At 42.3% G+C, this 14491-nt stretch overlaps 1 protein-coding gene across 2 annotated transcripts in view; it reads right to left on the bottom strand.

Annotated features, from left to right (window-relative positions):
- Nucleotides 1-14491, bottom strand: part of dscama (Down syndrome cell adhesion molecule a) — a 98338-nt gene that overhangs the window by 10444 nt on the left and 73403 nt on the right. For both annotated transcript variants that reach the window (XM_061804060.1, XM_061804061.1), the window contains exons 11-17: nucleotides 5402-5598; nucleotides 5032-5128; nucleotides 4276-4404; nucleotides 3901-4068; nucleotides 2378-2448; nucleotides 1861-2104; nucleotides 1268-1414 (exon numbers count right to left, since the gene is read on the bottom strand). In XM_061804060.1, coding sequence (XP_061660044.1) covers nucleotides 1268-1414; nucleotides 1861-2104; nucleotides 2378-2448; nucleotides 3901-4068; nucleotides 4276-4404; nucleotides 5032-5128; nucleotides 5402-5598 — 1053 coding nt within the window. The remainder of the gene's footprint in view (nucleotides 1-1267; nucleotides 1415-1860; nucleotides 2105-2377; nucleotides 2449-3900; nucleotides 4069-4275; nucleotides 4405-5031; nucleotides 5129-5401; nucleotides 5599-14491) is intronic.

Genomic DNA, 14491 nt, shown 5'->3' with positions numbered 1-14491 from the left:
TGTGGAGGTTGCAGGTTCTCCCCGTGCCTGCGCGGGATTTCTCCGGGCACTCCGGTTTCCTCCCACATCCCAAAAACAGGCAACATTAATTGGACTCTCTAAATTGCCCCTAGGTGTGATTGTGAGTGGGGCTGTTTGTCTCTATGTGCCCTGCGATAGGCTGGCAACCAGTTCTGGGTGTACCCCGCCTCCAGCCTGTTGACAGCCGGGATAGGCTCGAACACCCTGTGACCCTTTTGAGGATAAGCGGCAAAGAAAATGGATGGATGGATAAAATATTGCTAAGGGTATTATTCTATCCATTTGTATGAAATGCATTGTGCCACCCCCCCCCCCCACACACGCACACACAATGAGACAGCGGACTGTTACTGTGCAAACTCCTCATGGCTGTCAAGTCGTTAAGCATTCATGTTGAACGTGCAGGCCAACATGATGTGACAGGGCAGGGGTCAAAGGTAATTGTGCTGTCACAACCAACTCGTTCACGCAAACCCAGCATTTGATAATGGCGTAGCATGTTATCTGACGTTTGGATTGCCATGGAGAATTTTCATCCCTTGCACCCACAATGCAATGGTTGACTCAAAGCTACTGCGCTTACTCACTAGCACATACCATTTTATTTTATTTACCTTTTTTTTTTTTTTTTTAGCTCACAGCAATTTTGAAATTATGCTGAAATTACTTGATAAAGAAGTAACTGAGTCATGCTGAGGCCCAGCCAAGTCAAGGTGTATGCTAATTTCTGCAAGCAAAGATGATGTTCAGGAATCACAGCACATCACACAATTACTGTATATCCATCCATCCATCCATCCATCCATCCATCCATCCATCCATCCATCCATCCATCCATCCATCCATTTTTTAGCCGGTTCTCCTCACGAGGGTCGTCTATCCCAGCTGTCGACGGGCAGGAGGTGAGGTACACCCTCAATTGGTTGCCGGCCAATCGCGGGACACTACAAGACAAACAGTCGCACTCACAATCACACCTTGGAGCAATTTAGAGTGTCCAATTAATGTTGCATGTTTTTGGGATATGGGGGGAAAGCAGATCGCCCGGAGAAAAGCCATGCAGACAAAGGGAGAACACGCATACCCGATCGAACCCTGGACCTCAGAACTTTGAGGCCAACACTTTACAGCTGATTCGCCGTGCCGCCACACAATTATATTCTCAAAAACAAAAAAAAAAATATCAAGAAAAAACATTTCATAACATATGTAAAGTGAAAAGGAGAGTGTACAGTATATGCAGTACCTCCGTCAGGTAGGTTGGCCCAATAGATAACCCTGAATCCCAGCAGGTTGCCATTCAGAGCATCTTTAGGGGGGGTCAACCAGGATAAGGAGATGACCTCTGGAAATGTAGCGACGGCTTGGACGTGCTCAGGAGGCCGACTGGGCACTGGGAAGGGAGAAGCAGAGGAGATATGAAGGCGCACACGAGCAGCAGACACCAAACGAGCGAGGAGACGTTGCAGTACCCTTCGATTCCCACTAGACTGTAGTGTTACCTCACAATTGACTATCTACGGGTGGGGGCACTGCTCGCCTCTGAAATTGACAGCAGGATAGACTTAACTGTATTCCTTTTAGAGTATGCTGCCATAGGATAGTTCATTTACATACGGGTGAATCTTCAATTTCATCCATCTGTTTTTTTCTGCTTGTCCTCATTTGGGACAATTCACAAGCCTATACCTATACTAGATGACTTTGGGCGAGAGGTGGGCTCGCCTACACCCTGGACTGGTCATCGCATAGTCACAGGACACGTACAGACATACAACCATTTGACACCCACATTAACACCTATGGACAAAGCGCAAAGCTTTTCGCCTGCTTTCTTACCATCCTCTAGCGTTGTGGCAGCCACCTCAGTAGAAGATGGCCCCGTCCCCGCGCTGTTACTGGCTTGCACCACAACGCCGTACTGGGTGAACTTCTTGAGATTGTCCAGTACCAAGCTTTCTGCATTGTCCCCTGTTGTCTCGACACTGATTACGCTGAATTGGTAGTTTCCACCTGAGCTGTACTCTCTGTAGCCCACTTGGTAGCCTTTGATTGCCCCATTCTGGAGGTGTTTTTTAGGTGCCTAGCGGGGAAGCGAAGAGAGGTTATGAGATACAGGATAAACATCTATGCACTTATATTCTCTTGAATGTAAAAAATTCAATTCTCACAGCACTGTAAAAGTTAGGAAATGTTGTCAAGACTGTGAATGTGGGACGATGTACCAACTCCATGACGTGTAGGTTTACTGGTGTCAGTTTTACAAGCAATAAAACAAATAGAGAAGGTGCAAACTACTCACAAAATTCTGTATTTTGATAATGTCAGCGTGCAAGTAAACGCAATAGTAACTCACCCTCCAGGAAACTTTAATACTTTGAGAGGAGAGGGCCTCCAGATTCACATCCTGCGGTGGGCCGTCAGGGGCTGAAGACATTTACAACACTTTTAATTCATCGACAAGTCGTCTACAAAGACAAATATTCTTAAGTGTTGGGGGCCTGGCGGTCCGCACAAATGGAATGAGTGCATTTTAGAGGGTGTTGCTAGCGCACGAGTGGATGTTCTCTGCGAGTTGTGGAGATGAATAGATAGGGGGCCAATTTGCAGAATGGGGTCCAAACTGACACTATTGACCATTCTGTGACATTTACTACCGAGGCTGCTAATTGAAAACTTCGGCTTTTACTGCAGGGTCAGCATGTGTTCAATAATGCAACGGAACCATTTGGGCTGATGTCACCAGGATGTGAATGAATTGACCTCGGCGGCGGCGGCGGCGGCGCACCTCTTTTTGGTTCTTGTCTTTTACTGTGAGGCTGTGTTTGGATCTGACAGTTGTTGGTATCATTGTTTCTTTAAGTCTAAATGGAGGTTACTTTCGGCTTGTCCCTTTCGGGGTCGCCACAGCGTGTCATCTCAGATGAACGCGCATATATGTTTGGCACAATTTTTACGCCGGATGCCCTTCCTGACGCAAGCCTTCTCAGGGAGTGGAGGCCCACAGTGGGATACGAACCCACAACCCCTGGTTTACCAAACCAGTGCTCTAACCACTGAGCTACGGGGCCTCCCTTCTTTAAGTCTAAATAACCAGCAATAACCTGATTCTATCTTACAATGTGCGACTGGGTGTGACTAATCTGAAGGCCCCGAGAAATAAACAGCAATATACAGAACACATCAGGCACATCTGTAGAGATTTTTGTGGGCAAGTGGTCAACCCCCCAAAAAGGCTAACCATTGCCAAAATTACTTCTATAATAAAAAAAAAAAATGTAATATTTCCTTTTATTAACACGGTCAAAACAGACACTCATACAGCTATTAACAAAGGAAGTCATGATTAAAATGCATCAGGCTTTTGTGGTACGGTATATAAACTTGAGACATAAAAATGATTTAGAAAAAAATTCCACTGTTGGTCAACCTATAGCCTGTGCACCTTGGCGAAAAAAATAGAGAGGGGAAGAAGAAACTAATACCAGCAATAACATGGTTCCACTCAAACTCATGAAAAATGTGTGTCAGCTCACATCTTTCAGCATATGAAGTCCACAAATAAATTAAGGCGGATATGTACAATTCTTTCAAGGGCTAAAAAAATGTCCCTGAATTATCAAAAGACTTTGGGTGGGAGTGCTGTAACATAGGCTATTTGTTTATTTATTTATTTAATTATTTGACAAATGAAGAACATATGGGCTGCAGTTTTTAAATTCAGGGTAAAGGGGGCAGGTGCTTGAGCACCACTTGGGGTCTATGTGTTCAACACATAGAAACTTCTTCACAGTATGGGCAGAGGTATGAATTGAGAATTTCTAGTTACATGGTAGTGTATATTTACACACAAGACAGAGGAACCATGCAAGATCGTACCTGCTTCATCAGTTGTGATGGTGAGCTCATTACTGGCCTCGCTCTTCCCGATTAGGTTCTTGGCAAACATGCGGATGTTGTAGGTGGAGGAAGGGTGCAGGTCAATTATGGTGGCCTGGTTGAGTTGAGGTGAGACATCTTTGGTCTTCTGAGCTGTGTCCCAAGAGGCTGCAAAAGGGGAGAGGGTGTACGTTATAGGGTTGCTGAGGTCAATCCAGAGGTTAAGTAAAACGAGCAAATCAGCCTAGTTTATATTAGTGCTAACACAAAGTATGTGGAGGGATAATTCATTACAAAAACACGTCAAGAAATTTTCACGAGCTAAGTGTGGTAGATACAGTTTGATCACATTTCATATTAGACATTTCACCCTACCCGATTTGTTCTTGCTTTCGATATCGAAGCCTGTGATTGGGCTGTTTCCATCGAAGCCCATAGTCCAGCGCAGTGCAATAGTTCTATCCTTCACTTCTCTGATCTCCACCTCCGGGGGATCAGGAGGCTCTGAAAAGAGCAAAGTTGACAAGTGACAAGTTGTTGATGCAGTGACAGTAAATTATGACAATTCACAGGATCTAGCGCAAATTTTATATCATGTAACCTCGCATGCCAAATGGCCTTTCTGGCAATATGAACAAAATCTAGGGAAAATGGCCTATAGGGCGCATATCACTTATAAATGATATGATACTTATTAAATTTGAAATAACCACCGTGCATGATGTCATGTGAAAGGTCAACATATTGTAGGTTTTTTGGTGCTTTAAATTTTATGAATTGAAATGGTTTAATGTTATTGATCTAATAAATGTAATAATTATTTAGTAATAATAAAATAATGCATAAAAGTAGCATTTTATACTAACCCTTTTTTATTTCACTATTAATAGCAAAACAAATCTATTCCTGTGAATGTCAGTTAAGAATGTGCGAGACATTTAATTTTAAACATCATGCGTGGACTTAGTACATCTTTTATGATGGTCATAGGCTCTGGAAAGGACTACTTCCATTTATTACTTCTGATGCAAAAAAAAAAAAAACAATGTAGATAAAAAAAATTGTAGATATATGTAAAATATATCTATATATATATATATTATATGTAAAATAAAAACAAAATAGTTATACCTTGCACTGTGAGCTGTATGATCCCTCGGTCTTCACCAAAGGAGTTGATGGCATGGCAGGAGAAAAAACCTGAGTCCTCCCTAACTGTGGGCATGATCTGAAGAATGCAGCGCAATGAGCTGGTTTGTTAAAGGAATATCTTGAGTCATTGGTTATGCTTTTGTAATTGGGACACATTACTGTCCAGTTGAGATAATTTGAGATATTGTAATGACCAAATTTAGATGGCTACCCTAGATTATGTTTCCCAATTGTATTGATAGGTGTGAACTATCAAATGCAGATCAAATATTTATCTAAACCCATCATGACATGTAAAAAAGGTCTTGACTAATACTAGCAAGTTTAACTCGAAAAGAAGACTCCTTACCTGCAGGGTGGAGATGACTTCATCTCCAACCTCCTTGACCGTGACCACATAGCGACTAGTCTCGGGGTTGATGATACGCTCCTCCTTCTCCCAGCGTACCATGATAGGCTTCTCACCATGAGCCGTACAGCTCATTTTCTTCTCTTCACCTTGCGTGGCCAGAGTGGTGTTGGGGTATGATGTGATCATGGCAGGAACTGCGGTGAAAATCATACATTAAGAGGAGGGAAATACAAAGTTGTTTTATGGGCTTGTTAAAGGTCGAGTGTCATCCCTATAAACATTCTAAAATAGATATTGTAATGAAAAATACATATAACATTTTTCACTTCAATGTCCATACAAAAAAAAATAAATATGAGCGGAGATCCATCCATGCCAAAGTTGTCATTCGACATGCAAGTGTTCGCCATATTGGCTGCATCTCCTGTCTGTGGCAATATTACCCTATTGTTTTGAGCCATATTTAGATGATATGCGATCACGGCCAAACCTCCTCCCCGTAAGATCCACTCCCGCGGGGGAGATGAGCTGCGACAAGCCACCCCGGCGGCCGGCCTTGTCGGGCGGGGTGGCTGATTTTCGGCGCTGTGGTGGCTTATCATGGTGCCGAGCCGAGCCGGGCCGCTTTACTGCGTTGTTCATAGCCACCACCATCCGGGGCGTTCTGCATAGCCACCGCCGTCCGCGATGAACAACACCGCCAAGCCGGGCCGCTTTACAGCGTTGTCGTCGCAAGCGGCTGAGTGCGCCATTGCCAGCAGCGTTGTTCATAGCCGCTGCCGTCCACGAGCCGACGCGGCAGGCTTCGCTGGCGAGCCAACACAGCAGCCTTCGCCGGCAAGCTCGACGCGGAAGCCGTCCAACGCGCAAATCGACACATTGAGCGTGCCTGTCATACGTACGCGGATCTTTTGCTACATTATGAGAGACCGATTACGTGGTCCGCCACAAACTATTGTTTTTTTTTCGAGTAGCTGTATACACACCTACCTGTCATTTGGACCCCATAAAGCTCTCGTCCTTTGCACCCCTGCAATCCATTTTTCACGACGAACCAGATTTTTTGGAAATGTATGAAAAGCGAATCCATCCTCCCAAGTGTTTGAGCAACATCCAGTAATGCAACGAGCCGGCATTTTGCCTAACACAAAGGAACAACGAGCTAGCTTCCCGCAGGTAAAACTAATAGAAACAAACGAGTCTGCTGGAGGGCGGTCCTACTCCGTACCACACTTCCTCCTTCTTCTCGAAGAAAATCCCTCAAGATGATTTTCATGACGGGAGTTACAAAAAGCCATATACGTCAAAATCACGTTTTGTGGTGAAAAAAACCGACGGGTCGATACCGGCTGCCGTTTTTTCATTAATAACATACTAAAATCCATCCATTTCGTGACACTTGACCTTTAAATTGTGCAGTTGAATGAGCAGCGTTGCTTTTTCGCAAGAATACAATGTAACAAGCGCTATTGACATGTATCTTGTATGTGATGGCCCTAAAAGGTACAACGAACCCTCTGAAGACATCTCACCAAATTCCCGATGGTGATATCTCCCGCAAAAACATAACCGTTCTCCGGCCCCCAGATTCTCAACACACACCCACAGCCACACAAAAACACACACATACATACATGCACACACACGTGAAGCATGATTCCAGTGATGTAATGAGAAGTGTCAGGTAAGAGGTTGCAAACATTTAAGCCTCATCTCTTATTTACTCTGCAGCCATTTGGGGCTCGTCTACAGAAAAAGACGCTGATTTATTTTGCATGATGAGTATAAATTTTTTGTGAGGCACGTTCAGAAAAACAAAAGAGGGAAAATATAACAGCTAAGATTCGATGTAAACGTGATAATTTCAGAGCACAGCTACTCTCATTTTTGCCATGTAAGCGGCTAAGCGGAAGCGCTTGGCGATGTTGTCGACACTCGTGGCAGTCCGGAACACTTCACGAGGTGACGAACGGCAACGAAGGAAGTAGTTCAGCTGCGTGGCGGAAATAAGACATCTGAACGGAAAATACCAAATGCATTTCAGCATCCAGGATGAAGCCGAAGATTCTAGTAAATCTGCATGACATTTTATATTCTTATTATAAAGTAGTCCTACACATTCATGCATTCTAACTGAATGTATGAGTTAATAATAATTGTCAATTAGCATTTTAGGTGCTATATCTTCACAAAAATCTAAACTATAAATGTAAAAAACATCATATTTCATGTAAAAGTGTGGAAAAAAAAAGGCTGGGTCTTCTTGTTCAATACTAAGATCTCGTGAGATTTAAGTTAAATATATTGAAAAACAGTTAAGCAAACCCCTTTCTTTGACTTCTAATTTCAAAACCACCCATCAATTTGTTGCACTTATTGTACCGTATGTAATAATATAATGAGGTGATTACCAATTGATATAGCGAGAATCTAACCTGAGACACAAATGTTACTGTTTGGGCAGTTCAGCCAAAAATGGTCATTTACATTCACACTAGTAACACTCACACAGCTGCTCTGAAAACAAATAAGATTTGGGTCATTTTCATATAAATTGATCAATAATGGTATCGGCAGAAGTGCATCGCAGTTAAGACAAACGCCTGCATAAAAATTTGAGTTACGCAATTTACACGTGCTGCTCTTCAAACTCTGTGGATATGAATGATCTTAACCAGTCATTAAACCCATAATGTCTTTATACGATTGTAATCAACGGTAAAAACATACAACAGTTCTGAATATACATTCAAGTCTCAGGATTAACTATTTATTTGGCTCTCTGCTTTCGTGTGAAAGGAAAACGTCTGCCTCAGTCTGGCAAATCAGCTCACAGATCCCTCTGGTGTATTGCAACAACACAAGGCACTCCCATTATTAAAATTATCTCCAGAAATGATTTTTTTTTTTTAATAGAAAAGGCATTTGAAGCAATTGGAAAAAAATCAAAGTCTCAAAAAATGTTATTTGCACCCCCAGAAAATGTTGCTATTGCAATTTTGAAAAAAATAGGACTTGAGATTTTTTTATTTTTAAAAAAGGGCTAAAGAATGATTAAACAACAACAGCTGACAACAATTCAAATACAGTAATCATATCAGTAACATTGTTTGATTTTCAAAGGGAAATTCAGGGGACCAAATCATTTGTGTGTTTTTCAATTGCTTATCATTTGTCAAGTGCTGCTACATGTGCAAAATAAAGGAAAGCAGAAGTACATGATTTTTGTGCATTAGAAAAAAAATCAGCACAATTCACAGGTCTTTGGTGAATGATTGCAATCATTTTTTTTTTTTTTAATGTATTGTAAACCAACACTCTTTTTCCTCACAGCCACCCAGAGGGCAGTGATGATACATTAAACCTACAGGGGATTGCAGCACATGGGCTAGTTGCTGATAGGCTACTCCCGTGAGACAAAAGCCCCCCCCCCCCCCACCCTCCACACATACACTTGTACTCCCTTCCTTTCACCTGACCAGGTTGCCATGCCAACCAGCATCGGACAGTCTGTTCTCTCGCTGCACCACACCTCCCTCACATGCTCTTGGAATAAAGGCACATTTTCAACATGGACCTGACATGGATTTTCCCAGCATTGATGATGATTACACAATCACGACCGGATGGGCGCAATGTAAGACTAATAAAAAAAAATGTGATGTGATGAACTGGGATTAAATAGTTTTCATACCAAAATACACGGATATTTAAGGTAAATAAAATATCATCATTACATGAGGAGCTTCCCATTTATGTATGTCTGGACAATTAGGTTTTCTCATACTATAGGTCATTGTTGGAAGTACACTGATATGATATAATACAGTGAAGAAAATAAGTATTAGAACACCCTACTATGTTGCAAATTCTCCCACTTAGAAATCACGGAGGGGTCTGAAATTTTCATCATAGGTGCATGTCCACTGTGAGAGATAATCTAAAAAGAAAAATCCAGAAATCACAATGTATGATTTTTAAACAATTTATTTGTGTGATACAGCTGCAAATAACTATTTGAACACCTGAGAAAACCAATGTTAATATTTGGTACAGTAGGCTTTCTTTGCAATTACAAAGGTCAAACGTTTCCTGTAGTTGTTCACCAGGTTTGCACACAGTGCAGGAGGGATTTTGGCCCACTGCTCCACAGAGATCTTCTCTGGATCAGACAGGTTTCGGGGAAGTCACTGATAAACACGGAGTTTGAGCTCCCTCCAAAGATTTTCTATTGGGTTTAGGTCTGGAGACTGGCTCGGCCACTCCAGAACCTTGATATGCTTCTTACGGAGCCACTCCTTGGGTTCCCTGGCTGTGTGCTTTGGGTCATTGTCATGTTGAAAGACCCAGCCACGACCCATCTTCAATGCTCTGACTGAGGGAAAGAGGTTGTTCCCCAAAATCTCACAATACATGGCCGTGGTCATCCTCTCCTTAATACAATGCAGTCGTCCTGTCCCATGGGCAGAAAAACACCCCCAAAGTATGATGCTACCACACCCATGTTTCACAGTAGGGATGGTGTTCTTGGGATGAAACTCATCATTCGTCTTCCTCCAAACACAGTAAGTGGAATTATGACCAAAAAGTTGAATTTTGGTCTCATCTGACCACAAAGCTTTCTCCCATGACTCCTCTGTATCATCCAAAATGGTCATTGGCAAACTTAAGACGGGCCTTGACGTGTGCTGGTTTAAGCAGGCGAACCTTCCCTGCCGTGCATGATTTCAAACCATGACGTCTTAGTGTATTACCAACAGTCACCTTGGAAACGGTGGTCCCAGCTCTTTTCAGGTCATTGACCAAGTCCTGTTGTGTAGTCCTGGGGTGATTCCTCACCTTTCTCAGGATCATTGAGACCCCACGAGGTGATATCTTGCACGGGGCTCCACTCCGATTGAGATTGACAGTCACGTTTAGCTTCTTCCATTTTCCAAAGATTGCTCCAACAGTGGACCTTTTTTCACCAAGCTGCTTGGCAATTTCTCCGTAGCCCTTTCCAGCCACGTGGAGTTGTACAATTTTGTCTCTGGTGTCTTTGGACAGCTCTTTGGTCTTGGCCATGTTACAAGTTTGAGTCTTACTGATTGTATGGGGCGGACAGGTGTCTTTATGCAGCTAACGACTTCACACAGGTGCATCCAATTGAGGATAATACATGGAGTGGAGGTGGACATTTAAAGGCGGACGAACAGGTCTTTGAGGTCAGAATTCTAGCTGATGGACAGGTGTTCAAAAACTTATTTGCAGCTGTATCACATAAATCGTTAAAAAGAAAATCATACATTGTGATTTCTGGCTATTTCTTTTTAGATTATCTCTCTCACAGTGGACATGCAACTATGATGAAAATTTCAGACCCCTCCGGGATTTCTAAGTGGGAGAACTTGCAATACAGCAGGGTGTTCAAATATTTAGTTTCTTCACTGTAATACTGGGATGAAAGAAACAAGTGCATGATTAAATGATGATTTCATTAAAATGCATAAGAATAGTAGTCTATGAGTTTACGAAAACCAAGTTATTCCTTATTTAATATTACCCAATGTCACCATAACATTGTGTAGTTTGAAAATAGTACCTGTACTTGTACTTACTGTAACTACTGAACACCAGTACTTTTGACATATTTGCAAACAACCAATAACTAGTAAAAACTGTCAAAGACGGGATCGTTGATAAATTTTCGTCTAGTTGAATCTCAGTGTGGCTTTTAAAACGGTAGATCATAATATAGGTGAATAAAGGTGGGTAGGACTAAATGGAACCAAAAAAAAAAAAAGCTATTTTGTAAACATTGGAAGTCTTCAATGTCATTGAATGAAAATGACTTATGGGGTCCCTCAAGAGTCAGTTCTTTGATCCCCCCATTCACCCTGTACTGTATACAGTATCTTTGGGGCAAATTCTTCAGAACTTTAATTTGGACGAATATAGCAGTATATACAGAGGACTACAGTTTTATTGAGATGGATTGGATTGTTGTGAGTAAATACCTGGAATCACTGTCTTTAAAAAACAAGTCCGAAACTTTGGTGTGTTGATACATTCAAACCTAACTTTCAACAGTCAGATCAAATCATATCCTGAAATTGCCTTCTACCTGCTGAAGAACATATCCTGAGTAAAAGCTTGCAGGTAGCAAGCAGACCAGGAGATGCTTTTATCTCAGGTAAACTTGACTATTATAATGGTCTTCTGATTGAACTCCCCCCAAAAGAGCATTACACAGCTGCAGCTCATTCAGAATGCTGCAGCTCAGATTCTGACCAAAACAAAGAGTCCAGAGCATGCAATTCCACTTCTAAAGATTTTAAACTGGCTGTATCTATGTATGTATTTATTTATTCATAATTTTACATTTTTAATCCAGGTGCAGCAATTTAGAACAGATCCTCAATTAGAACTTTGATATATTAAGAATGGAGAATATTGTTGTTTTGAAAAATTCTTCATTAGTGTATAAAGTGCAAAGTACAGGGCCGTGTTACTGGCTGCCTAGCGGGCCAATGTTGGCCACATGCACTCTGACTCTACGGGGCCATGAGAGCCAGGCGAGAGATGGCGAGTATAGCTCCATGCCCTGTGGGCAATTTGTAAACGGGTGCTGGGGATAAGCCAGCCAGGATGGTGGGTGCAGGGGAGTTGGATGGGGGAAAGGAGATGGCACTGGCAATTGCACAGAGATGACTCGTTCACTGTGCGCCTGCAATGTACTGAAATAATTCCCTTAGCTGCACAATTGGCTTGGACCTGGAGCACAAGAACAAATGTGCGCCTGCAGACTGGGCAGGTCTCAGAGCACGAGGTAAGAGTGGGGTGGATGGGGGGTGGGCTTGCGGTGGATACAAATGAATGAAGATGATGAAAGATACAGATAAGGGGGAGAAGGGACTTGCCTATGTTTGACTGCAGGGTGCTGTTCAGCGACCAAAAGGCCATTAACCACTTTTCTGCATACACACCTCATTATGTACTCTGCTCTCATCGCTGTGTCTCATGACATTATGATGCCTAATTGGCTTGATTGGCCTTAATTGGCAACAATAAACGCTGAGTGGCTGTTGACTGACTCTGATAGCGCCCGCTGTGGATTGGTAATGAATTGACTGAATTGCATCTGTTTTGGAGGTAAGGATGCTTGGCGGTTAAGTACATAAAATTCATTTGCTTCCACCTGCATCCAGTGATGGATTATTCGTTACATAAGAAGCTGTTTCATATTTGGGGGAGAAAAATAAAGACAAGCAGGCCGGCTTAATCCCAGTGCAGTAAGTGGAGTCAGCCTCGACAGCTGTGAGTGCAGTGGTTGGGTCCATGCATGATGATGCATGGTGTACTATGATGAGACATTAACTTTAGAACAAGCACCCATGACAATGAAAAGTGCCACGCTAGGACATTACAATAGCCGCAATTCATTTACCAGGAGGAGGAGGCACGTGGATCACTGCAATCAGCTGCTGGCCCATTATTCTTTTATGGTGGTTTCAGAGCATCTGTATACCTGGTGTTGTATTTATGTGCACAACACTTTGTGCTCACATTTACACCTTTCTCTGTGTGCCCATGAGCCTTATTTGCTCACCTGTCACATGACCTCTGTGAATACAATTTAACATGTACAATGGATTCTTTTTTTATTTTTTTCATTTTAGCTTTGTTACTCAAAACCCACACAACCAACGATACAAAACCAAGATCATGCTACCCGTCACGTCAGTACTTTAGCCTGCGTCAGCTGGTGTCCCGCCCTAATTGGCCTCCTAAGGCTCTTAAGTAGCTGCTCAAATGGCATCGACTGTCCTGGATAAACAACATAAAAACAGTGTGCAGACCATAATAGCGGTGATACTGCAGACTGTTGCAGCTTCAAACAGCAAACTCTACTGGCCATAACGTTCCATCTATTAAGAAACAAAGATGCTTTATGGGGTTAACGAGCTGTCTGCACAAAACCACCCAAACAGGAGAGATGAGATGGAGATCACTATGGAGAAATGTGGAAACAGGTCAGGAGGGAACACAAATCACAACAACAGTCTGCATCTTCCTACACTGCACAAATTGCACCGGAGGGAGTGCTGAAACACACACATAGACAAACTTCTCATCAAATTACAGCTGTATTGAACACGGTAGCGACAGTATGTTTGAGGAATCCCGCATTATCACATAAATGCTGCAGAGTAGAAGGCAGACCTCCATTGTCGCCGATAACCAGTGCCAGGAAGATTATTTTGGAAAGGTAGTCGGTTGCAATTACTGGTTACCCTGTTGAAAATGTAATCGTGGTATAACTATTTCAATTACTTTCTCCAAGTATTAAAACTGATCATATTGTGAATGAATGAAAACATCAACGTCTAAGTATGAACGTACAAACGTCTAGAACTAACCACATATTTCATATTTCTGCAAATAATAAACTGATAACAAAACATGAGGAAATAGGAATACAAAAAATATTTGCTGCTTCATACACAAATACATATATACAGTACATACTCTTTATATATAGTGTATTGAAAGGATTACTTTGGGATTGTATTTGGTTACAATTACAAGTTACCATGTTGAAAATGTAACAGTAGTGCAAGAATTTCAATTACTTTGTGAAAGTAATATGACTAATTATATTTGAATTACTTCAAAAGTAATTACTGCAGCTTCTGAGGAAGCAAGGTGCACCACAGGACCTCTTGAGGCAGTTCTACACAGCAGTCATCGAATGAGTCCTGTGTTGATCTATCACAGTTTGGTAAGGTGCTGCCACAAAAAAGGACAAACTCCAACTGGGACGAACAATAAGGGCTGCCGTACAAGTTATTGTTCCCCCCTACACACCCTCGAGGACTTGCACGCTGTCACAACTCTGCCAAGAATATGCAAAATTCTCTTGGTCTCATGAGCAAGTGGCACTGGGTAGGACCCAAATCCAAATGCAGGTCTGACATAGTTTCCGAGGGTGGTTTGATTTCAGGCTGTGGTCATACACATGAAGGCAGTCCAAATAGGTAAAAGCCCAAAAGCACGTGGCAAGAAGGCAAGGTCCAAAAACGTGAAAGGAGGGGTTTATTTGACGAG

Source organism: Syngnathoides biaculeatus, chromosome 18, assembly GCF_019802595.1.
Source record: "Syngnathoides biaculeatus isolate LvHL_M chromosome 18, ASM1980259v1, whole genome shotgun sequence".
Lineage (NCBI taxonomy): Eukaryota > Metazoa > Chordata > Actinopteri > Syngnathiformes > Syngnathidae > Syngnathoides > Syngnathoides biaculeatus.
This window is presented reverse-complemented; position numbering and strand designations above follow the sequence as displayed.